At 46.0% G+C, this 24,386-nt stretch overlaps 3 protein-coding genes across 5 annotated transcripts in view; 2 read left to right on the plus strand and 1 right to left on the minus strand.

The window, feature by feature from the left end:
• Positions 1–3,097: 3,097 nt before the first annotated feature.
• On the plus strand, positions 3,098–14,927 carry LOC146207718 (putative phosphorylase b kinase regulatory subunit alpha). 2 transcript variants are annotated; one of them, XM_084589850.1, is made up of 5 exons: positions 3,098–4,414; positions 5,827–7,191; positions 9,288–9,548; positions 10,622–10,819; positions 14,574–14,927. In XM_084589850.1, exons 1-5 carry the CDS (start codon positions 3,098–3,100, stop codon positions 14,925–14,927), a joined length of 3,495 nt encoding a protein of 1,164 aa, XP_084445976.1. The 2 variants fall into 2 exon arrangements, with proteins under 2 accessions (XP_084445976.1, XP_084445982.1); XM_084589856.1 differs by having other exon boundaries at positions 9,288–9,539; positions 10,616–10,819.
• Positions 14,928–16,087: 1,160 nt separating this feature from the next.
• CHMP2B (Charged multivesicular body protein 2b) lies at positions 16,088–20,835 on the minus strand. The gene is made up of 8 exons (XM_084589867.1): positions 20,689–20,835; positions 20,456–20,547; positions 20,334–20,375; positions 20,081–20,182; positions 19,948–19,998; positions 19,767–19,869; positions 18,886–18,992; positions 16,088–16,383 (listed from the first exon to the last, which is right to left on the minus strand). Exons 1-8 carry the CDS (start codon positions 20,720–20,722, stop codon positions 16,273–16,275), a joined length of 642 nt encoding a protein of 213 aa, XP_084445993.1. The 5' UTR covers positions 20,723–20,835; the 3' UTR covers positions 16,088–16,272.
• Positions 20,836–21,017: 182 nt separating this feature from the next.
• Positions 21,018–24,386, plus strand: part of LOC146207720 (U3 small nucleolar RNA-associated protein 14 homolog A) — a 32,774-nt gene continuing 29,405 nt past the window's right edge. For both annotated transcript variants that reach the window (XR_014704148.1, XM_084589878.1), the window contains exons 1-5: positions 21,018–21,091; positions 21,183–21,237; positions 21,480–21,556; positions 23,147–23,205; positions 24,239–24,384. Coding sequence is in view for 1 of the 2 variants with exons in the window: in XM_084589878.1 (XP_084446004.1) it covers positions 21,060–21,091; positions 21,183–21,237; positions 21,480–21,556; positions 23,147–23,205; positions 24,239–24,384 (369 nt within the window). In the remaining variant the exon portion in view is untranslated. The remainder of the gene's footprint in view (positions 21,092–21,182; positions 21,238–21,479; positions 21,557–23,146; positions 23,206–24,238; positions 24,385–24,386) is intronic.

The raw sequence follows: 24,386 nt of genomic DNA on the forward strand, positions 1-24,386 counted from the left end.
GTGTCACTTAAACACTTTGACAATGCCTTCTCCGGGGAGTGCCAGCACTGAGGGGAAATGTCCTCGAACCTATTCCACATGGTGTGGGCGTATTCCTCCAATCCTGCCTTTGCACCTAACCCAAACCCTACCCGGGAGGACTGGGAGGCGACTCTACTCGCCTGCTCCGACCTAAAAGCCCAAAAGGCGTTGGTCAAACGAGCAATGGCGGCAGCGGAAGCCACTGGTGTCCCGTACTAGGGACTCCACATAGTGTTTGTGCGGGGAAGGGCACTATAGCCTTACCACAGAGCAACTTCTATGTACCTCTATCTTTTTAATAAAAGCTTTCACCACCACCACCTCCTTTTATACGGAAGGGTGATATTAGAATTAGCCTGCCAGAACCGTTTGGATTCTTGTTACCCCTACGACTCGCAGGCACGTAGGGGAATAATGTAGCAGGCAAAAGAAGCTTCCGCCGTTGCTTTCGCAATTCAACTGAGGTTTACCAGAGCTAAACCACAACTAATTCTTTTTTTGCTTCGGTCGTTTTTTCTTTAAATTATCTTTATTTTATTTCACGCTTTTGCTCCTTTTCTTTTTGTTTTCAAAGAACTTTAGGCCTTGTAAAGCTTTGTTGACCTGGCTCCTTCTCCGTTATTTTATTTTATTTTTAGGATAAATGAAATGGATGATGCTGTGTGCAAACGGCCATTTTTGGGACGTGGACAAGAGGATCAAGCCACGTGCTTTTCACAGTGGAGCTCCTCGCTCTGATTTTTTTTTTGTCATGCAATCAATTTATAGCTGTGCCATAGTAAACTATCTTGTTTCGTTTAAACTAGCGTTCAAGATAGCTTCTGTGTCACAACACCTTACGCCATAACCATAAGCCATGTCATCATGCTACTAAACTGGAGGATCATTGCTTTTACGAGCCGAACTCTCGTTTGTTGTTGTCGGCTCAAAACAAAAATAACATACAAACACTGTAGAGTGCGTACTCGCCACGTTAAACGCCATAGTCCAATTACTCAAAATATATTCCACGAATATAATTGAAAGCAGGAAAGTGACTCAGCATCAATCTGAACTGTATAGCGACAGAGGCCTCGTCAGGCACCAACTGCCTTTAGCTTCTGTTCTTGCATCAGGCATTGTATTTGTCTGGTGTAAAAGTGAAATAAATTAAAAAAAAAAAGATAACTCACACCCTGGACCATGCAGGAGTTTTTTTGGGTCTTAAGAAATGGGTCTTAAGTCCGTTGTCTCGACTTCATGTCAGCATGCGCCCCGTGCATTATAGAATGGTAGAAGTAGAAGAAGATGCCTGGGAGTTGCACGCCTTCGCGTGCTAGTTCGAGCTGTTGTTCTTCGCTGGCCGGCATCAGCGTTCGTAGTTAAGGTTCCGCTTTGCGTCAGCCCTCTCTGTTCTCGCGTCCAGCTTGCCATCTCCGCCACAGCTTCGACTCCACAAGGTAAGAGGGGCAGCAGGCTCAGCTTTTAGTGAACAGCATTGGATGATCCTGCGCTGCGGTACGCTTAGTGCTTCGTGCGGGGATAACCGTGTGATTGTCAGGCCAGCCCCTGTAGGCCTAACTACGACCAAGGCTAGCCGACGGACCCACAATACAGTTAAAACTCGATTTAACGAAGTTGAGGGGAGCCGTGAATTATTTCGTTAAATCGAGAACTTCGTTAATTGAATGAGGCATTTCTTGGGCACATAATTCAGTACATTCGATTACAGTAAAACCTCGTTAAAACGTACCCGCTTAAACAGTACTTTCGTTTTAAAAGTAGTAAAGTCAAGTCCCCGACTGAGCACCCATTGAACATAATGCATTTTGCATCCGCATAAACCGTACCAGCTTATCGCGGTCGTAACGGTTAGCACGTACCATTTTCACTTTTCGTCGCACTCGCGCGTGACGAATTCACGCCGGTAGCACCGACCCAAAGGACGGTTCGGCTAGCGGCGCAACAATCTTCCCTAAATACCGCCGACGGGACGGCAAGCCACACAGCTAATGACAAATTGGCGCCAAAGTTGGTAATCATACAACTAGCGCAATCTTTGGGGGTCCGTATGGTCATCGTCATGACCCCCCGCGCTACTTTCGAGTGGGTAGCGCCAACACCACGACCGGCGCCGCTAGCGCGTATGAAAAGAAACAACAATTCTTACTAAAATTCTAATTTTGGGGTGCTGTCTACAAAATAGACCAAAAATTAACACTTTTTCACCTTTATTTCTCGAAAAAAGGTTCGTTAAATCGGGACAAATCACGGAATCGGTTTCGTTATTTCGGGTTAGTCAAAGCATTGAACCCTATGGGTGTCTGAGGGGGAATTAGGATACCTTCGTTAAATCGAGATTTTCGTTAAATCGGGTTTCGTTAAATCGAGTTTTGACTGTAACAGCGTCGCGCTTTCAAGGCCGGAAGCCAAAGACCCTTAATTCGCTCCAACCAACGTCAATATTTAGAGGGCTGAGCCCCGTCCTGTCTACTACGCAGAGAGGGAAGATTAGCGCAAAAGTGTTTGCCACTCGGACAGAACTAGGTTGAACGCATGGAAAATGGTCGGACTCTGCTTTAACACGCATTGTTAAAGGCAGGTCAGAAAAGATAGCTTTAAGCGGCGGAAATAAGCGGCGACGATCAAATTACTTGGAATGTACGTGTGCTAAACTCCAAAGCTGAGTCCTCAGTAATTCTCTGTTATCAACCTGTTTGCGGTGAGCGTGTGCCTGAACCTTAGCCATTTTTTAACAGCCGTTTGTTCGCATCTACTGCCTTTTTTGCATCAGCGCTGCTGAGGCGTTTGAGTACTGTTTGCCTTTGGGAGGTACATTGGAGAATCCAGGCGTACGTTTAAGAAAGCAGAAATTACGAAGTAAAGTGCTATTTACAATTCTCTCTTGGTAATGATGGTTTCGACGTACACGCTGCATTTTATATTGCAGTGTGCGCCCGTGAGTGCAAACTACATTTGCTTACATGCGTTACTAACTTACCGAAATCGCCCCATGCTTTGTTATGGTACGTGCGCCCGAAGTCATCTTAAACTCTAAAGAGTTCTGGCATGCTGAATTTGTCCAGCCGCAAGGAACATGGCGACGCACAGTGGGCACCGACTGAGGTACTACTACCGGTTACTGCACCGCACCATCCTGGACTACCAGGACCCCGCGAGTGGTCTTATACCCGCCGAGAAGTACGACCACCACGCGTGGGTACGCGACAACGTTTATGCCGTGCTCTCTATTTGGGCCCTCTCGCTCGCCTACCGCAAAAATACCGAACTTGACGAAGACCGTGCCCGCGCTTTCGAGCTGGAACAGTGCTGCGTCAAGCTGATGCGAGGCTTGCTCATGGCCATGATGCAGCAGAAGGAAAAGCTCGAGAGCTTCAAGGAGACGCAGAGCCCTGCGGACAGCCTGCACGCCAAGTACAGCTCCATCACCCGAGGCGCCTGCGTCGGCGACCAGGACTGGGGACACTTGCAGCTGGACGCGACGTCCCTCTACTTGCTCATCCTGGCGCAGATGACTGCGTCCGGAATGCAAATCGTGTTCAACCTAGACGAAGTGGCCTTCGTGCAGAATCTCGTCTTCTACGTCGAGTGCGCCTACAGCATACCAGACTATGGCGTTTGGGAGCGCGGCGACAAGACAAACCGTGGTATACGCGAGCTCAATGCCAGTTCCGTGGGAATCGCCAAGGCTGCCCTGGAGGCCATGAGCGAGCTCGATCTGTTCGGAGGTCGGGGCGGTGAGCAGTCGGTTATCCACGTCCCATCGGACGAAGCCCAAGAGTGTGGCGCTGTGTTGGCCTCCATGCTTCCGCGAGAGTCAAACTCCAAGGAAGTGGACGCGGCCCTCATCTCGGTCATCGGGTTTCCCGCGTTCGCAGTAACCGACACGCTCTTGATTGATGTCACTCGAAGGGCCATTGTCGACAAGCTCCAAGGACAGTACGGGTGCAAGCGATTCTTACGTGACGGATACAAAACCCCGCGCGAAGACAAGGGTCGGGCCTACTACGAGCCCTGGGAGCTGCAGGGCTTCGAGAATATCGAGTGCGAGTGGCCGCTCTTCTTCTGCTTTATGATCATCGACGCCTGCTTTCGCGGAGACCGTAGCACGATGGACGACTACTGCGACTTACTGGATCGAGCATTAATAAAGACGGACGAAGGATTGCGTATTGTGCCGCAGATGTATGCAGTGCTGCCTGACAAGGCCAACAATGAGTATGAGTCGCCGCACACACAGCCTCGCGTACCCATCGGCCAAATTCCATTTGTGTGGGCCCAGTCTCTCTACATTGTCGGTCGCCTCATGCACGACGAAATTATCTCACCAGGAGAGATGGATCCCTTGAATCGACGGCTGGGCATGCTCCAGCGGCCAGATGTCGTGGTGCAGGTAAGTGGAGAGAAACGATTGTGAGCCCTGAAGTATAGTCGCGCTGCTCACAAATGACATGTCTTCGTGGTGAACGTTACGCTGAACCTTACGTACCATTTGACATTCTTTTTAACGACACAAAACATAACGTAACAGTATTTGTGGCTCCCCGTACAGAACAATGTTTACTTGTCCGTAAGAACTTTCAAATGGGAGAGTGGAAGTCGTATGTGCCTCCAATGATGATGATGATGAGGCGCAGACAGTTTAATGTCTCTGTACTAGTGAGTGATAATGACTGGAGGAATGAGCACAGCACTTTGAGCCTTTCACTGCGTTTCCGGAACATGCTTTGCGTATCAGGTATATTCGATTTGGTTTGGTTTACTTCCACAAACGAGGAAGTACAAGGTTGTAGGGGAAAACAAGGGGATAAAGCGGCACATGAAGCAGCTTAACTGGCAAGTTCTATTAACAATGGCGGCAGCAGGGCGGAAGGAAAAGTTGTCGAACAAACAAACAAAAAGGAGAACGTGAAAGGCGAAATTCAGACTATCTTAAAATATTAATACAGAAAAGTATTAAAAGAGCTAATGAAAGAAAGAAAATACAAAGTACAAGCGTACACAATCATGAGCACAAAAACACATTCATGCAGATTTCTTGCGGAACAAGTTAGCACATCAATATTACATTTGGCAAGAGCATTTAGTAAACTGGGCAAACGGTGGCATATTTGCTGACCATAATTAGTACGTGTGTGAGGAGCACACCAAGCCTCTAGAGCTCGAGTTGTGTAAGGAGCTGTACGTTTTGTGAGATTGGCAGGAGAGCTGAGAAAGCTAGTGCTTTTTACATCCCTTCTGTAAAATGACAATAAGCGGTGGTTCATTAAGGGAGGAAATTTTAGTGCTCAAAGCGAAATAGAAAAATGAACGTAATGAAAGTCACGACGCTAATTTCATATGACACGGAAAAAATTCTTCAGCTTTTGAATGTATTTGTGGTAGTCCGCCAAAGATGCAGCAGTAACTGAGCTGACTGAGAAAGAGTGCATTATAAATTAGCAGTTTTATGTATTAGGGCAAGTACCTGATGGAATGAACGTTACGCCCAATACTTGGGCAGCTTACCGGTGAGGAAATTGATATGGGAGTGCCAGGACATATCGTGATCGAAGAGCGCACCCGAACATTTGATTTATTGTACCACTTCTATAGTAAAGATGTTCAGTAGTATATCTAGAGGTATTGTAAATAAATAAATCTGCTTAAAGCGAATAAAATACCTTCAGCGTCATTTCCATCTTACGTGAAAGTTGACCACTCTCTAGTGCAGCTTTGGTGGCCTATTGCAGTGGTACAAAACTGGTATTAAAAGCGATTTCTAGGTATTGCTAATGATTTTCACCCTCGCTCGATTAATTTTAGGTGGTTCTACTAGCGGAGAGCTCTACCCTACGGGATAAAATTGCCGAACTCTATCCTGACATCCAAAAGGTGACTGAAGTGAGCCCATTCCAGGTGGGACCGGCCCGTATGCTGGGGAAGCTATACTGTCAACTCGGCAGAAATAAGAAAATGGGCCTCACTGGTTGCCCTAGCAATGACGTAGGCCTTTTAGCCACCAGCAAGATGTACAGCCTGCAGGACCAGCTGTTTGTCTTTACACCCCAGAACCTGGACAACGAGGAGTTCCACCTCGTCAACGACGTCGACCTTTTCGTCAGCACGTTACGCTCGGACCTCGCTGTACTGCGTTCTCACTGGTACGTGCACGGCCGGCCTACCGTGGTCGTAGTTTTAAGAGACCGCCACCTGGTACACAACAAGCTACCAGCATCGCTGCGCCAGACTATTAAGAAACTTGCCAGCGGCTACATCAACTCGACTCGCGTTACCCTGGGCAGGCTGCGCGATTTCATGAACACCTCGTGCATCGCGAGCCTCGAATTTCTCTGCGAATACGAGGCAGGCGATTTTGAGAACCTGCCCAAACGTGTCCAGACCTACCTGGATAGAGAAACTGCGCACACGGGGCTCCTTCGGTCGGCAGGCTTGCAGAGCCATATCCTATCGGGCGCGTCGAGCGCCGCGACGCATAAGAAGCCGCTAGTATCCGGCATCATCAAGCGTAGCCGGACCATCGCGCTCCACGAGCACGTTGTACTGGAGAACCCTGCGGCGTCCTCGCCGTACCAGCAGATGTCGCCGATGGCTTCGAACACTGGGTCCCGCCGCAGCTCCCTCGAAGAGGAAGCGGCGACGTTCGATGCCCTTGCCGAGCTCAAATTGGACAAGGTCGACACGCGGGAGCTGGTCACCACCCTGCGTGAGACCGACTCTCTCGAGGAGCAAGGAGACATTCTGCATTACCTGGCCATACGCAAGGGCCTTGCATGGGACACCGGCCTGGGCTATCCGGACTCTGTTATCACCGTGCGCATGCTGTTCCAGGAATTCTACGAACATGCATGTGAGGAGCACCACTGGGGACTTGTGCGACATTTCGCGGGTTCCCTTGGCAAGCGAGTCGAAGATCTGGCAAAGTCCGTCACTGCGCTGCTGGTTCGCCAGAAGCAGGTGACCGTGGGCATGCCACCGCAGTTCGAGGAGGTGATCACGCGGCCTCTGTCCACTAAGGAGTTGAACGTGATCATCGCCAGGGCTCACAGGGGCGACGAGAGCATAGCCATGTTGACAAAAGAGCTGCTCGCCTACCTGGCCATATTCATCCGCACCAACCCAGACCACTTCAAGAGAATGAATCGCCTACGCGTCGGTCTCCTAATACAGGTTTGTGGCGTGCAGTAGTGTAACGTAGACCATACAGTACCCTGTAAGCTATGCAGCCTACATGACTACGCCCCCTGCAAGGCATCCAGAGACTTGGAATGGGAGCAGTTAAGGATAGGGGCTGACGGAGAATATCTTAGTAATCTGCGATTCACTGATGACATTGCCTTGATAATTAACTCAGGGGATGAACAGCAAAGAATGACTGATTACCTAGACAGAAAAAGCAGAAAGGTAGGCTTGAAAATCAATATGCAGAACACTGAGGTAATGTTCAACAGCCTTGGGAAGGAACAGCAGTTTACATTAGGTAGCGAAGCACTGGAAGTGGTAGGCGGATATGTCTACTTAGGACAGGTAGTAACCGCAGATCCGGACCATGAAAGGGAAATAACCAGGAGAATACGATTGGGATGGAACGCTATTGGTAAGTTATCGCAGATTATGACCAGCAGCTTACCGGTATCGCTCAAGAGAAAAGTACACAACAGTTGCATCTTACCTGTACTCACCTATGGGGCTGAAACGTGGAGGCTAATGAAAAGTGTTGTTCAGGACAACGCAGAGTGCTATGGAACGAAAAATGGTAGGGGTAACCTTAAGAGATAGGAAGCGTGCAGAGTGGGCAAGTGAAATAAGTTGACATTCTAAAGGAAATCAAGAAGTGGACATGAGCAGGACATATAGTGCGAAGAAGAGGATAACCGATGGTCGCTTAGTGTAACAAATTGATTCCGAGGGAAGAAAAGCATAGCAGAGGGCGGCAGACAGAGGGCGGATGAGTTAAATTAACTGGGGTGAAGTGGATGCAGCTAGCACAGGACCGGGTCAATAGGAGCACGGTGTTTTGTGCTGTGAGGCGACATTTTCTGCCCAGTGCGTAAATATGGGAATACTGGGAACGGTTTGCCTATCCATGGCTTGCGCTAGTAGACACTGGCGGATTTAAAAGCGGCGTTTTGTTGCTTCGGCTGTCAATGGCTACTCTGTACAACCACTGAAATGAGTGCGCGTACAGATGACGGGTCCCTGCGGGTCCGTCAGGCTGTTAGGTGCCCCACTGAACTGACAACGGCACATCGTGCACGAGGGCATTGCCATTCTTCTACGAGCCGATTCGAACCAGGTCTTTTTGAACCCGACTTGGCACCAGCCCTTTTCCGCCCTGTGTGCCTCGTCCCCCAGTGCATGCCTCCGATTGCGTTGCACGCTTGATGACGCACAGCATACATAACCGCCCAGGTTTTAGGTCACGTGAATAACACTAAAGATTATCCTGTCTCCACTGTAGGTATTACATGCGCGGCCACGTAGGCAGGAGGACAGGCATCCCTTTCTCTAAAAATGTATCCGTGGTTTAGCTCCTCTTAAAAATGTTAAGACGTGCGCAAGCAGTGTTTGGCATGGTTTGCTTGGCGGTTTAGCATTGAGAAAGTGGCACAGAGTTTGGAAAAGTGGTGAATGTCGTTAGTTTGGTTTTTGGGTCTCTTAAAGGTGGGCATCTACGCCTACAGTTTACGGCATACAGTTGGAGGTACATGTCGCCAATTCGAATACGTATCGTGAATTAGCCTCCAACTTTGCTGGAAAATGGATTCTAAATGGAAGCCAAACGGCACAATGATCCTCAACGCTGCACGGAGAACGACTGCCTGGTCGAACGAGCTGTATGCGCTATTGCATAATATATAATCAAATTTTCGCGATTATCCTACCATTCAATTTGTATCACTCGGTTTGTAATGTCCTGCAGCGCCACCACTATCGTCGCGAAGAAGTGAACGTTTTGTCTGAAAGTCTGTTTTTGAGGATTAGGTACTCTCCTTGCTCACAGCCTGTATAGCGATCGAGTTGATATATACTGTAAGATAGATGTATACTGTGCATGGGACTTCGATAAGTTAAATATTAATTTATATGGAGCTCGTTCTGCACCACGCAGCAATTGTTAAGGCCAACTGTAATGCTTCTACAACACCCAGAAGCATACCGGAGATATATATAGAGTACCCTTGTCTTTCTTTGACATAAATCTTAACAGCCTAGACTCGAAGTGCAACCCAGTCTTTCCCATGCGCGCTGAATTAAACATGCAGGTTATGGTGGTGGAGGTCGCCTACTCGTCCCGGTGCGACTCGTCGGACGCAACCGAGCGGCTGTTGAACTTAAGCCCTTTCGACATGCAGTCGCTGCTGATGAACATCATGAGCGGCATCGAACTCCAGGACGCGCAGGACCTCTCCACGATGCCCGGCGCCAGTCCGGGCACATTCTCCAACAAGCGCATTGGACTCGAAGGCTTCGGGCTCAAGGAACTGGAAGAGCCGTCCACCCCTCTCGGCAAAGAGGTGCGCTGCGCGTGCTGCCCTTATTGCCCAAAGTCTGCCCTATACTTTGACTCTGACTAAGCCCAGCTGCGCAGTGAAATTGCATCCGTGCTCCATGCATACAAAGCTTTGAGCTCCGGAGACTTTTGGAAGCTTTAGACCGCTTTGTACGGAAGCCGAAACTGTTTGAAAAAAAAAAAAAAAGTGTTCCAATACTGAAACTCGCGTATAATATTAGATAACGAAGGGATGCTTAATCCACTAACGCTGCACAAATAAGACATTTTTAACTGTGAAATAAATCTGAAAGCGAATCAAGGCTTTTGCCGCCGTAAAGTATGTGCCCTTCACGAAAATCGAGATTTGGAATCTTTACATAGAGTCGTCTCATTGTGTGTTTAGACCCTGCACACTGTTAATGAAAGCGTAGCCTCATGCTCACACAGGCGTTGTGCATGGTTTGGGGTCCAGGCATAAATGTATAGGACTGAGAGGCGAACCGCGCGTGCGTGTGCGTGTGTGTGTGCGCGCGCGTGTGTGTTTCGCTACTTCATGTTAGTGATCAGAGGAGCCCATGGCTAAAGCTTGCTTGGCAGCTTTAGACACATACTTTAAAGGTGCATGCCAGTGTTTCTCAAATAAGGGTCCGTGAAACCCACGCCAAAAAGAAGAAAATAAGAAAAAAGAACAAAAAGATGAAAAGTCATGTGATAGTTTCCTAAGGAGAAAGAAATGCGAGAGAAGACCGGAGACGGAGAGCGCGGGAGCGAGATGGCGTTTGTTGATGCCGGCATCGCTCTGGCTGCACTGCTGGACGGGGATGCAATGCAAACCGGCGCGATATGTTAGGAGGTATTAATCCCTTCTAGTGATATGCGTACCGGCGCCGACTCGTCGCATAAATTGAGAACGGGGCTGCTTTTCCTAGGCATCAGGTTGTCATGGGAGAGCGTAACATCAAAATTCTTCACACAGACACATTGACACTATTATTGTCGGCTTTAAAGCGTGTCATTCGTTTTAATTACCGCTTCGTGGCCTCTGGATGTAAGAGGTGCGCCGAATTACCTTTCAACTTTATCTCGTCCGCTTCTCAGGCTCAGGGCTTGTGGCTGCGCCGCCGCCGATTGGACGGCGCCCTGAATCGAGTGCCTGAGGGGTTCTACAAGAACGTCTGGGGCATCCTGGAGCGCTCCCCAGGGCTCTGGGTACGCGGATACTGCATGCCCGTAGCCCTCACCAAGGAGATGACGGCCGAGGAGATGAAATTCGGGCTACGCGTTGACGACATGCTAAACAGGGTAAGCAACGCGGTAACGACCCTACGTGTGTACCGCCGCTGTCGAAACACTACAGACGTAAAAAAAAAAAAAAAATAAAAATAAAAACTTAGGTGGTTTAAGGATACAATAACGGTTCCGCGTGAGCTAGCAAGAGTGGAGAGACCACGCGCTTTGAGAAAACTACCTGCCAGCTTTTTCAGACAGTGAAGCGATTCATTCTGAGATGTACATAAGGTATACCCTCCTAAATATACTTGCCATCTTGCCCAAGCAATTTTGTCTAGCACATCTTTTTATCACAAAAAAAAAAAAAAAAAAAAAAAAGCAATCGTAGCAGTTCGAGTGGTCTCTACACTTTTGCTCGCGGGTCTATATGTACTCGGCGTCAAAGAGTATAGTGGAAGGTTGATTCTTATTCCACCTTCCAGCCTCAAATGAGCAACCCAAGTTGGCAGCTCCTTAGACTGATATGTGGTCTCATATGTCACACAAATCATCGAAGAATCAGTGCTCGTATACGAATAGGGCTCTAATCAGTACTCGGCGCGGTTTAGGTGTCCACAGAAACAAGTGTGACACATACTGCCCCTTTTCTTTCCTTGAACCAGTCAGTGCTCAGCCATGTCAGCTGCCATCAAGGCACCCCACCAGGATTTTTCGCTCAACTTCATCGACGGATTTTCTGGGTCTTTAACGCCTTAAGGTATTTCTTAATGCTATTAAGGCATACAGCTTAACGCTCTTTTAAGCCATTTAACGCTATCGCGGTGATAAACTTTACAGAAAAGGAAGGCGCATCTGGTATTGGCATAGGTCTCGGTGGACACTGAACCGCGCCTAATAGGAAGGGTGGAAGGTGGGAGTAAAAAAAGAGAAAAATGTGCCGCAGTGGAAGGCTGCGCAATGATTTCGACCACCTGAGGATCTTTAACGTGCATTGACATCGCACACGGACGCCTTTCGAAACGCGCCTGCCGCCGCAGTCCTTTTCGGAGCCGGGCATTCCGGTTCAGTAGCCGAGCGTCTTGACCAATATCTCTTCAGCGGCGAGCTGTGGTACGACGTGTAGTACAACAGATACCACTGTGGCTAGGGCGTTTTCAAAGGACGTGGAATTGGAAAGCGCCGTCCATGAAGAACCTCTCTATATTAAGCTGCGCGAGACACTGCATGAATATGAGCTGTATAAGGACTAAAAGAAAAATGGCTGAAATTTAACGCAGTGCTAAACCTAGTTAGGCGAAGCGAACGTGTCGTTTTGCTTTGGTTAGGCTTAGGTTTAGACACGTACAGACATGGCTTTGCAGGGTTTGCAGCGAGACGTCGAGGACGCTGTCAATTAGAAGAAGGAACGCGCGATGTTGTATCTGCCGTAAAAAGGTCAAGTGCCGGTGCACCGGATAGGTAGTACCATGGTTAAGCAGCGTTTAAGACTCCGTTCCATGGGGCGCTCGAGAGGCGCACGAGCGAGAACGCTGGAAAAAGTACGCATCTCCATGGAGAGTCTCTGGCGCGCGCGCTACTGTGTCGATAGACTGCGCGCACATCTCTCTAGATCGCAGATACGGCGCGAAAGCCAGTTCCGGAAGTCGCGAGAACTGCATCCTTTGATTGGTGCACGCCAGCCAAAAACCGGCGAGCCTCTTTCGGCGCCAGCGCGAGTGCCCAGATGCATCGAGGCACCCTAGTGCGAGCTCGTGCCCGACGCCTCACGCATGCGCAGACCGACTCCAGCATACCTTCGTGCGCGTAGGCGCGCCGCTCGTGAGCCCCATGGAACCTGCCAGGTTGACTTTGGCTGATACGGTGCAGTGAGCGCAACAGCGTAAAAGGTCCCGTGCTGTAGAAAACTTGGCGCTGCGGTTGTCGTTAGGGCTACACGAACATTCACGTAAATTACGCGAAAAGGTTTCTGGTCCAAACACCGAATGGCGGCTGTAACCGTTCAAAAACTGCAGTATGATCGCTGGTTTGTTCCTTTAAATCTGCAACAACACTCACACAAGCCTGGCCAAGCTAGAATCGCAAAAAATGAATAAGCAGAAATTGTTTTTTTTTTTTTCATGACATGACATGACCGACACTCGTCTGTGACATCACAGCCATCATTTTAGCTATTGAGACCGAAACTTTTTTTTTTTTTTTTTTTTTTTTTTGTACGCAAACTTGCCATAAGGCATATTATATAAACTCATGTAAATGATTTTCCGTGAGGAACCGGAGCAGGCTCCCGCTCTTAGCGTTGTCGGTGAGCCATTTAGAAAAGTCCTCTTCCCTTGTTGTGGTTAGACCCACTTCGCGCAGAATCTGTGTCTTTGATTCCCTTGTCCCTGCACAAGTCCATAGCAGGTGGCGAACATCCACTTCTGCAGCTGGTGTGGAACACTTTGGGCATGTGGTTGGTCCGATGTCAGCTTGCGATTCCCGTCGGCATTTTACCGACGGGGTAAGGGCTGCCCCAGCTCTTATCCTTCTAAGGGAAACCTCCTCCAATCTCGTTAAGTTACGAGGGAGTGGGAATGTACACGGGGGAATGAGGGCACGTGTACTTTTCCTTAAAGAGTATGCTAAAATGGAAACAGCGGAGCGGGCATCGAAAGGGAGCCTGGTGGGGGGCGCATTAGTGTGTGGAACTTCGTGTGTGAGGTGGTCAACTTTTCTCTGCTCGGCGTTCTCAGCATTGTCTTGTGTTCAAAGTATCTGGATGCTTATCTTTGTTTTTTTTATTGAGTGCGTGGATTTCCTGGGTAACACATAGCGTCTTCGTCACTTTCTTCAGTTGTTTTATGGCGGCTAAGGAGTCTGTATAGATGTGGGCTTCTGTTATCGAATCTATTTTATTTATGGCCTCCATAGCATCGCGGATTGCATGGAGTTCCATCACAAGCGGGTCCGGGTATTCTAAAAGATATTCTATATGCACCTTTAGTTCGCTGTGTGTTGGACTAGTAGCTGCTGTTCTACCGCCATTTTCTATAATTGATGCGTCCGTATATGCAATTAAGGTACCTGGAAGTGCATCAACCAGAGGTCGAGATGCCAGCTTTTCTTTGCGACGAAGCCGAGTGGTCTTGTTTGTCGTGAATTCCCACGGAGGGGGGTCAGCCATTGGTGGTGTTCGAACTGCCACTTCATTGTACAAGGATGCTGTGGGCGTAACATACTTTCGCTTCATATCCCTTGTTGCCTCTCGTTGTTCAATTAATTCTGTCAACGTATTTATCTGTGCAAACTCTTGGAGAATAGGGATAGGGGTAAGTTTTGGTAAGGCCGTGATAGTGCGCATTGCGTTTCTATTGTTTCCAATTTCGCCCATTGCCGCCTAGACCGAAACTTCATGTATCAAAAAGTTTGGCGCCTCTACTGTTTTTAGAAAAACTGGCCTCTGATGGAAAGAAATAGCACAGTATCTGATGCTTCTTAATGGACACCAAAACCATTTGACAGCTTATGGAAACAAAAGCCTGACAGGGGCCCGTCAAAGCAAGTCCCCATAACTGGCCAGGGTCAGAAATTTCAATCCTGGGCCCGGCCCAGACAACGGTGAAATAGTGCATTTATGGCCCCAGCCCATGCAGTGGCCTACTTCCGACCCCATCGCTTGTCAGCTTCCCATCATGGTCTGAAGCTGCCGTTTAGCCCTAGATCACCAATGTGTGACAGTTGCCACAGCGTACAACGGATCAAACTATTCACGCTTCTAAGTCCCAAGTCTTGTACAGTAGTTTGCCAGCCGATCAGTCCATGTGAACCAGGTTCCCACACTGTCCAGGTTCCTGAGCCCGAGTACCGGCAGCTGATGGTCGAGGCGCTGATGGTGATTAGCCTGGCAGTGGAAAACGAAATAGTGGCCGAATTCAAGGCCCCCATCGATGTCGAGTCTGTGGTACAGCGTGCCCATGCCTTCTTCCTCGAGGACCAGCACCAGGACAAGGGTGACGCCACACTGTGTTGTGCAGGGGGTGCACGACCTGTCGTACCCTGCCAGGCAGCTGTGGGCATCTGTCAACACTTCTACGACTCGGCACCCAGCGGATGTTACGGCACTATGACCTACATTCTGCGCGCTATATCCGCCGTCATACCTGAAGTGAATGCTTCCCTGTTAGACTGCACAACCTCATGACCGCTCCTTGCCGTTTTATTTCTTTTATTGTGTACACTGTATCACCAATTGGGCTGCATTGAAGTGAAGGCAGTGGTGCGCCATTGTCTTGTGCCTATGCGTAAATTTTTTTTTTAATTTCTAGCACACGCACAGCAAAGCAGCTACATGTTATGGGTGCGAGCTGGCAGATATTCCACCACTCTTCTCTTGGTTGCTTTAATGCAAATGTCCAATATGAAATCATAGTGCATGTTGTGAACCACTCAATGTGCAGTTTTGTGAGAGTGGACCATCATACCTACACTCTATGTAACAGCAATCCTGCATGTCCCAACAATCTAGCTGCAAATTCCATAGCCCCAGCTGTGTGTCAGGATGTCATTGGACACCTTGTTTACGATCGGCTGAAATTGCTGCTAGCTAATAAAATTGTGTACAGCGCATCTATTGGGCCACTTATCATACAATGCACAGTAGGGGTCAGCAGAATGAGGCTGCCTGGAGAGACTGCTCACCCCCTTCTATGCCGCAGAAGATTATCATACTACTGTGATACGTGTTAGTGTTATCTCACACCTCTGCATAAGCAGAATACAATTTGTGATAATGCTAAATCTTCCATGCTTTCAGCAAAACAAGTGTGCTTTAAGGTGTGGATTGCTTTACCAAACAGAAATAAGTGAACAAAAGTGCACTTTGTACCCATTTCTGATAATAACATTACCGTTTGCAGCTTGCGATATACCTCTGTTGACAGAGATCTATTAGCCTGTGACGATATCCACAAAGCACACATGCTGTGTAAGGTGAAAAATGAAGTGGTTTATGACCACCCCTGAACAAACGTGGGAAAGGTGGTGCGATTGCCTTGAATAAAAGCACTGATGTTCTGAAGCAATATTTTTATACAAAAACAAAGCACATTTTTGTTTTGATAATTTACTTGGTTGTTTTTGCTGCACAGGATTCTTTTTGTCAGAATTGTGATAATTCTCAAGTGTCAAAGAGCACACAATAACCACTAAAAAATCACCTCAATCCAGCTTCATCTGCTGCACCAAAGGTGCTGTTCACAGAATAACAAAGCAAACAAAATGTGAAAACCTCCCTCAGAAGTAAACATAGATCAAAAATAATTTCTCCCTGAAAAGAAATTGCCATTGTCCGGACTAACAATGTTTCAAGTGAAAGTCTTGTTTACTGTGCATGAATTGTCTACATAAAATACAAAGTCAGCGCATACTGAAAAAGCAAAGAGGTTCGCTCAGCCTCGGACAATCTTGTCCAGAGATCATTATCACAAGCAACTGTGTGTACATATATTACAAAGCTTCACGCAAGCGAAAGCAGCAAGACTCTGTGTTCACGTTTTTAACTTGGCGAGCTGGCGTTCTATTTCTTCATCGGTTGGCAGCCGTGCCTTGCTGGACCCCTCACCAAGAGGGTCAGACCTGGCAGATGGAGCAGCAGCCAGCTACAGAAATGAGAGAAGTAGGGAAAAAAAATTCATGCAAGACTCAGCTTTGAAACAAGACATTAGTTTTGATGAACTCAGTTTGATGATGCCGATTCCAAAGAGCCAGGCCTTCTTTTCTAAATTTTTTCTAACAAATTTACTAAACCAGAAATAATTTTCATAATTTTTTTCATTCCTTTTCTTCAAGCATAGCTGAAATAATCAATTGGTTCACAGGAAAGAGAAGCCACAGTATCTAACACTTGTTCTGTGGACACCTAAACCTCACCATTAGGGAAGGAAAGAAGGTGGGAGTGAAAGCAGAAAGAGAAAAGGGTGCTCTAGTGGAGGGCTCAGGAGTAATTTCGTCCACCTGGAGATCTTTTTAACATGCCATGACATCACACAGCACATGGACGCCACTTCGTTTTACCCCCATCGAAACGACATAGCTGAAAGGAATACACAAATTTTTGTTGTGCATAAACATTAATAGACATGATTACAATGTGATACTAGTCAACTGCCAAACAATTTATAATTGAATTTCCTTTTGTGCAGTTTTGCTTTCAGTTTCAGTTTCTATGTTAAAAATGAAAAGGTCAGTATCTTGTAAGTGTATTACACAGCTTGCTAGATGATGATGATGAAAACATTTGAGTGCAGCGAGGACTTAGGTTAAGGCTGATTGGATCCCTAGTCCAGCACACGATTGGTAAAAACTTTCCCATGTTGGCCAATTTATTGTCATGACAGTTGTTTTGCTGGCAAGCCCATACCATATGGCATAAGTTCGCCTTCTGGCCGCAAAATTGCAGCTTGCTAGCTACTTAGCGCAAGTTGTGCTGTTGTACATTTGGAAGTATTGCTTCATGATCTTACACAAACTAGTGCAGATTGGAAGGCTCTGCCTTCTAACTTGATCTGCTAGTGTTATGCGATGTGCTGAAGCTCTATTCAAGGACATGGACATTGTCTCATTAGGTGTGGCAATCTGAAACGCAACCATTACCGCACTTCATCATTAACCTGGCATTCATGACAGTCTAGGTGATGATATGAACCATGCAATGCACAGCTCTGGCCATTCTTTAGTTTATGTTGTGGTAACTTTCTCTTTATTTTTGTTTCCGACTTCACCATTACTTTCAGCAGAGTAGAGGCGAGTCACGAGCAAGAAGTATGTGCAAATTTATCCCAACGAGATCAAGGACTGCCCAAACAAAGGCAACTACATTAACAAAAAGCCCCAATTCCACTCGCCTAGGAGTAGCAAGGTGTTATATGCACATAGTTTGCCTGTTGCATTGTGCACAATTATTTGATTCTGGTGTAACCTAGTCTTCAGATATTAACTTCCTTTACAGCTCTGTCCCATGGTCCAATCACTGAACTTTCACACCATGCCATTTTTTTGCCAATAGCACTTAAACCTGTAAGTAGTGCTCATGCAAGTACAGTTTTTGTCAAATGGGCTTCTTCCCTTATGCGACCTCGGGCAGCCTGCTGGCTGCCAGGAAGTTCACTTCTGATAGGAAGTGGCTTCGTGGTCACATGCGCTGGCAGCCACCGGAACCCGCTGGCTGACCGAGACTATGTTCACGGTGGACAGCGATATAAGTGTAAGTGGAACATCGGATATGGTGAGACGACCATATTCAAAGAGGGCAGCTTTACTTCATAAAGAACAGTACACAGGCTAGCAGCACCATCTGTTGATTAGCACTGTAACGAAGTGCCGATCTCATCAGCAAGTTGAACAACTTAATCGATTTTTTCAGATTCACCAAACTCTCAAGAACCAAATTACACAGGTGTGTAAATGAGGGGGCAGATATTAAAGAATTAGTATGTGGGTTGCTCAGCAATAACGCCATTTTAAGCGTGCGTGCACACACACTCACGCATACACGCAAAAGAAATGGGGTAAAATCTCTTGAAAGGCAATTTTCAAGCATTTCCCATTAGTGCCCCTTTTAATCTGGAAGGCCCACTGCATAACAAAAACAGTGCAGCCTAATCAAACAAACTATTCACAGAATGCACTTACCACAATTGAGGATGCAACAGCATCCAAATTACATTAGAGAACCGATACTGCAGGTCTATTTCAAATATAGAACAACATTTAAAATTAAATTTCATGTGACTGACAGGACTATAGTTGAACAATACTCAAGTCTGCAGAGAAGTGCTGGCTATGTCCATGACCATCAGCCATTTTAAAAGCTTTTTGTTAACCAAACAAAAAGGTAATCGCCAAATAAAATGAGTTACTGCTGCCTACTAGCTTTTTTTTTTTTTTTTACCTTGCACACACTTACATTAAGCAACTCAGCCTGAAAGCTAAGATAACTAAAAGAAAAGTTTGTATGATCTGGCAGAGACCAACGATATGGTGCAGCTAAAAGGTGCACATATTGAGAGATATGCAAACATCGGAAGATTTTAAAAGCCTGAAAGAGGAACCTTCTGACATTTCAGTACAACTGCATAGTATGCCTTTCAGCACAAGCTCACCTTCCCAGACATCTCAATGCCAATTTCATCGAGGACCTTGTTGACAATGGCGTCCTGTTCTTCCTCATCACCAGACTCATCCAAAATGGAGTTGAGCGTGTCATCGACTAAAATAAACAAACAAAAACAAGTGGAGGCGAAACGACAATCAAAAGTGTCGAAATGGCAAAATGTGAGGTCTAACACTCCGTCCGAAGCAACACACAAGCTGAGGGAAGCTGTAGTGGGGGCCCTGGATAAATTCAGACTACCTGAAGCTATTCAATGTAAGTTGATATTGCTAAACACATGGGCAGTTTTGTATTTTGCCAATACTGAAATGTGGCGCCTATAGCCGGGATCGAACCTGCAGCACTGCGATCAGTAACTGTACACCAAAGCTACAGAGCACGGTGGGTGACAATTAGCAAAGGTAACTAAGCAACAAACTAATTGTGCACCTTCTGAAAAGAAGTGATAAATACAACAACACAGACTTATAGTAGGATGGATAGATTACCATTACCTGCAGCAGCAGCAGGAGCTTACAATTTAGTTCTTTAATATGTCACAGCGTAGTGTAGCACTGCTACCTTCCATCAACATACTTTGAGACAACACTTGTGCAACAAATCGCAAACAAACATGGGCATGGGTAAGAACACACCATTGTGTCATATTATTTTAGTTTACTTAAACTGCTCTCAAATACTTTAACTGGTAGAAAAATAAACGGCTGTGAGATCTTCATAGAATTATTCAGAATACGGCACACAAACAAGGCTCTCAAACATACATAAGGCAGTTGAGTATATTGAAAAAGTAAGACAGAAATAAAACAGAATATGCAATTCGGAAGGAATGGTGCAATGCCCTACATGGCACAAAAGCAAAGCACTTGCCTATTTCCTCAGTCATGCCCATTTTTGTGCTTTCCTTCTCAAAGTCCTGCATTGTTTTGGCGATGTCTTGAGGCTTGATGCGTTTGTTCACTTCACCCATAGCCTGAGAAAATATTTTATGCATATGACAGCTGCGAAAATAAAAACATGAATGCAGTAAAAGGTAATATAGATTCCTCACCTTCGCAGTTGTGGCCATTGCGTTCGCTAGCTTCACGTTGGCGTTCATCAACTAAAAAATTACGAAACGACAGTGAGCTACTGGAAACAGCACGCTGCGGCTAGGTCAGCTGACAGCTGGTGAAGAGCGTTACCTTTGACTGCGAGCCGACGGCTTGGACTTTAGACGTGGCAGCATATGTCCTGGCTTTTTGCTTACGTATCTGCACTAACTGTTTTGCTAAAACCGTACAGACCTGAAGGCATGGACCAAGATTTGAACAAATCAGTGCAGACAGGAGCTCACAAGCTTTCATCGCGATGCACCCCGAAGCGCGACACAAGAACCAAAACTTATACTAAAGGCAACCATTAAAGAGAGAAGACAGTAACAGTTTTACCACACACCTGCTTGTTCCCTTGATTAGCGGCCTTTTTTATTTCGAGTTCCTAAAAGAGAGAACAACGAATATAATACATAGTTTTTCTGCCCGTCACGACTAGTACAAGTGGAGGATCGTGTATCTTACCAGTTGTTTCTCTTGCCTTTCTAGCTCTCGTCTGTCCCTTTCGATGTCTCTCTGTGTTTTTCGAAGCTCCCTATTCTGTTGTCGCATTTGCTCTGAAACAAGACATAATAGATCGCAGTAAATCTAAATAGAATTGTCGATCTCTTTGGAAGTAGCGCGTACTGTTCCTGCAAGTGATGCAATATAATATCGTGAAAACGGCAGTGACGCTGGTTAGATGATTCTCAGCTTACCTGCAGGCGATACTTTCTTTCCAAATAGACTCATTTTCGCTGTATTCCTGTCAGCTCAGCATACGAATGTCGCGAAAAAACAAGAGTGCCGCAGTAGTTTCACAAAGTTGCTTCACACCACTTCACGCCTCTTTAAAAGTTGAGTCAGTGGGTAGCCCAACGAGCGACAGTGCCGTATTTTAGGTTTTTAAAAAGTTGCACAAAACTTAACATAAACGTACTATTTATTTTATTAAAACTTTAAAAAACATACAGTAAGTAAGTGTTTTTTTGACGAGAACTTTTATTGTTTGCTCGATTTGCTCACTTTGCCCACTTTGTCGCTTCCGGCATGTTCCGGCTCGCACGCACGTGTGCGGTGTGCTTGAAACATGGCCGCCTCCACGTTGATAGATGCTTTATGGTTTGTATGCAGTATTAATCACTGTTATTGCTCTGTTTTGATGGTTTTTAGGTCTGATAACAAATTCATTAAAAAAAATTTAATGTTCCAGCAAAAAGCCTGACGTGCTGCAAGAAGAATTTGGGAGTGACAGCGAAGAACGCCAGGTTTGTCGTTCCGTATAAATTGTTTCTCTAGTTTGTTTCAATCACCCCGTTCGTTTATTTGATCGGAATAATTCTGGCACCCGTGCTAATAAATAACATGCCTCAAAGCAAGTGGCCCCAAATTCATTCCTCTAGAGTGGTTCAAAATTCGTTTCAAATTTATTTGTCGCCTGAAATCTGGCTGCACTCCACACCTTGAATAGCCATTTATTTTGTCTGCCTTTTTCGCTTTACTGCTGCAGTCACATCGCAAGGATGGAGTCGATTCATTTCGTCACAAGAAGCTGTTGGATGCTATTGGATCCCTGGGAGGGAAGAAGTAAGCTGCAGTATTCGCAGTGACTAAACTTTGTTTTGAGACGTGCTTCCGTATTTGTTGGTTTCGACTGGATGTTTGCGGCATGCTAGCTAGCTTTTTCACATTAGACTTCGCGTTTGTACCTTTGCTATTTGCAGACACTATTAGCTGTGGAATACAAGTGAATAGCTAGAAAGCACATTTATTGAAGATCTGTTAGCATGAACGGAAAACCTTCGGTCGCCCACAATTTATATTTGCTGCTCTATCTAGTCTGGCATGGTGTGGTATACAGATCTGGTACCGTTTTTGTGGCTAAATAGTGGGTCATGTTATCCTATTAGGTTGGCAGCATGGAGTCGGAACATGCAACACTCACGTGCTAAGTAGCAGCCATACGAACCGCATGCAGTGGAGGGCGACTGTGACAACATATTAACTGATTACATATTTGGGATATCAGTCCAGTTGCATCTGTGGCTAAAAACAGCGCTAACACGAGACGATGCAGAGAGAGGGACACAACGCTGACTAACAACCAGATTTTTATTGCATGCTCGTCAGTTTTATACATTTCGTTCATACAAAAAAAGAAAAAAAGGGAAGATAGTCCTTGACAGGCACCATCAGCAGTTAACCGGCAAAACACTGCCGAGAGCAGGAACGTGTTCCCCAGCTCGGCAACACCAAGGTCTTATCATCCTACTTAGACCAAAGGACCAGAGAAATTCAAGAAGCCAATAACATTCGACAAAAGGGCGAAATCTGTGCCTTAATGCATAATCTTCTGCCACATTTTTATCTTATCATGTTTTCCTGATTCTCTATCTTCCCTTTTTTTCTTTCTTGTACTAACGAAAGTTATAAAACTGATGAACGTGCAATAAAAATCTGGTTGCTAGTTTCGTGTCCCCTCTCTCTGTTTTTAGCCACACATCATGCACCAACCAACCCAAATATTCACCCTGTTAAAGTAACAGTTGCATGTTTGAAGATTTTTCACATGCATACCATTCCAATTATTGCATGCTTTTGCCCATCCTTCTAAAACCTCAGTTCATGTGGGGTATGTTTTCCCGCCAGTGCATGGAGGGTAATAAGACTGAGAGAGAGAATTTGTTGCAATAACTATATTTTGAAAATTAAAAGGAATAGATATTACCATTGTAACAACTGCTGACTGGAGATCCCTGTGACATGCTGGAAACTAAGAATTCTATTACCGTGGGCCCTTAAGAATGTGCCTTGTGTGGCCGTGCGATCCTAATGGACGCCGTAGTTGGCGGGCTGTTCAAGTGTCGTACATTGTTTAGTTTTAAACTATGAAATGCATTATGAAGTTTTATTTTAACTTTCTTATGTCTGGTTCCCTGTCATCTTATTGTTGCTTCTCTGTCCATTCGGGCCAGCTTCTGGTTATGTGCACTTTTATAGAAGTGACACTATGTTTGCGGGCCCCTGTGCAAGCACCAGATGCCATGAAATGGGCCAGCGTCCTTCATACAGCTGCCACTGTAATGCATGGTCTTCTGACATAAAAGCTGAAGTGAATCTGGAAAAAAATAAAACGTCTTTTCTATTTCATTTTATTCACGAAACATGTACTTCCAGAAAGGTGACGCCACGGACTGAACCAAGCTTAACAGTCTCCGAATATGACCTCTCTAAAGGTACAAGGCCTCCTTTTATTGTTGTTGTTCTTTAGTTTATCACTTTAATAACTTTCGCATTTATGCGCTTTTTGTTGTCTGGTGTCACTGTGACGAGAGTGCATTGTTATTCCGATAGACTGCAAATAGACGCTCAAAAAGGTGAAAGAATGAAATAAATGACTGAGGTGGTCGTACAAAACCACGGTAATGCGTTAATGAGAGAGTACCACTCGAAAGAGCCATCGAGTCATATGATTATTCTTTGTGCACGTAGCTCGACAAACTGGAATGCATAGATGATCTTAGGCTAAAGGGCTATGAGAGGTGCTATAGTGGAGGGCTCCGGATAATTTCAACTGCTATGCACTGACGGGGCACAGTACAAAAGCACCTTGCATATTGCCTCCATTGAGTTGCGGCCACGGTTCGATCCCGGCTGCTGCAGTTGAATTTTCATTTGAGTGTAGCATGCTAAGTAGACAGCGCAGCAGCTCACCCTTTAGCTCTGTGACATAATTTAAAGCCTACTTCTAGTTAAATGTCAGAATGGTGTCATACAGAGCTTAGCATACTCCTCACAGAACAAACTCTTTCCTAAGAAATGGTTAGTAATCCAAAAGATAATTTAACTAATCCTTTTGCTCCAGTGCCACATATATGCGCTCTTTTTACTTTTATTCCTCGTTTAACCGAATTGTGTAAAGTATGTAGTGCGATTAGTAATTGCAAAATTCAAATCTTGACTTTTTGCAGGTTACAATATCATGACTGCTATTTCACGAGAGAAAACAATTAAGCATATATATTTGTGATAAAGAAACACCCTGCCTATGCTCATCTTTGTTGGATGTACTGTAATGCAACTTGCTGAGTCTCTTTTTCAGATATTAGCTGCTTGCAGCGATCTTTTCTTTAAAACTTATTGGCGCAAAATTGTGTCGCATTAAGGGTATTCTGGAATGCCAATGGTCGCATTGCGTTTCCTTCTTTTGCTATGCTTTTTTTTTTTTTAAGGCATAAGGGTAAACAGTTTTGTGCACTGTATGTACAGCCTCAGTGGAACAGGTGGCTGTTCATCAGCTCCTGGCGGGCCTCAAGACAACAAGCTCGCACAGACAGATCAAGCGACAGGTTCGCTCCATTGTTCGTAATGCCAAGGTCTTGCCCAAGCCCTTGCCCCGGCCTCAACTCCAACGGGT

The sequence above is a fragment of the Amblyomma maculatum genome, chromosome 1 (genome assembly GCF_055883805.1).
Source record: "Amblyomma maculatum isolate TAMU_Amacu chromosome 1, ASM5588380v1, whole genome shotgun sequence".
NCBI lineage: Eukaryota > Metazoa > Arthropoda > Arachnida > Ixodida > Ixodidae > Amblyomma > Amblyomma maculatum.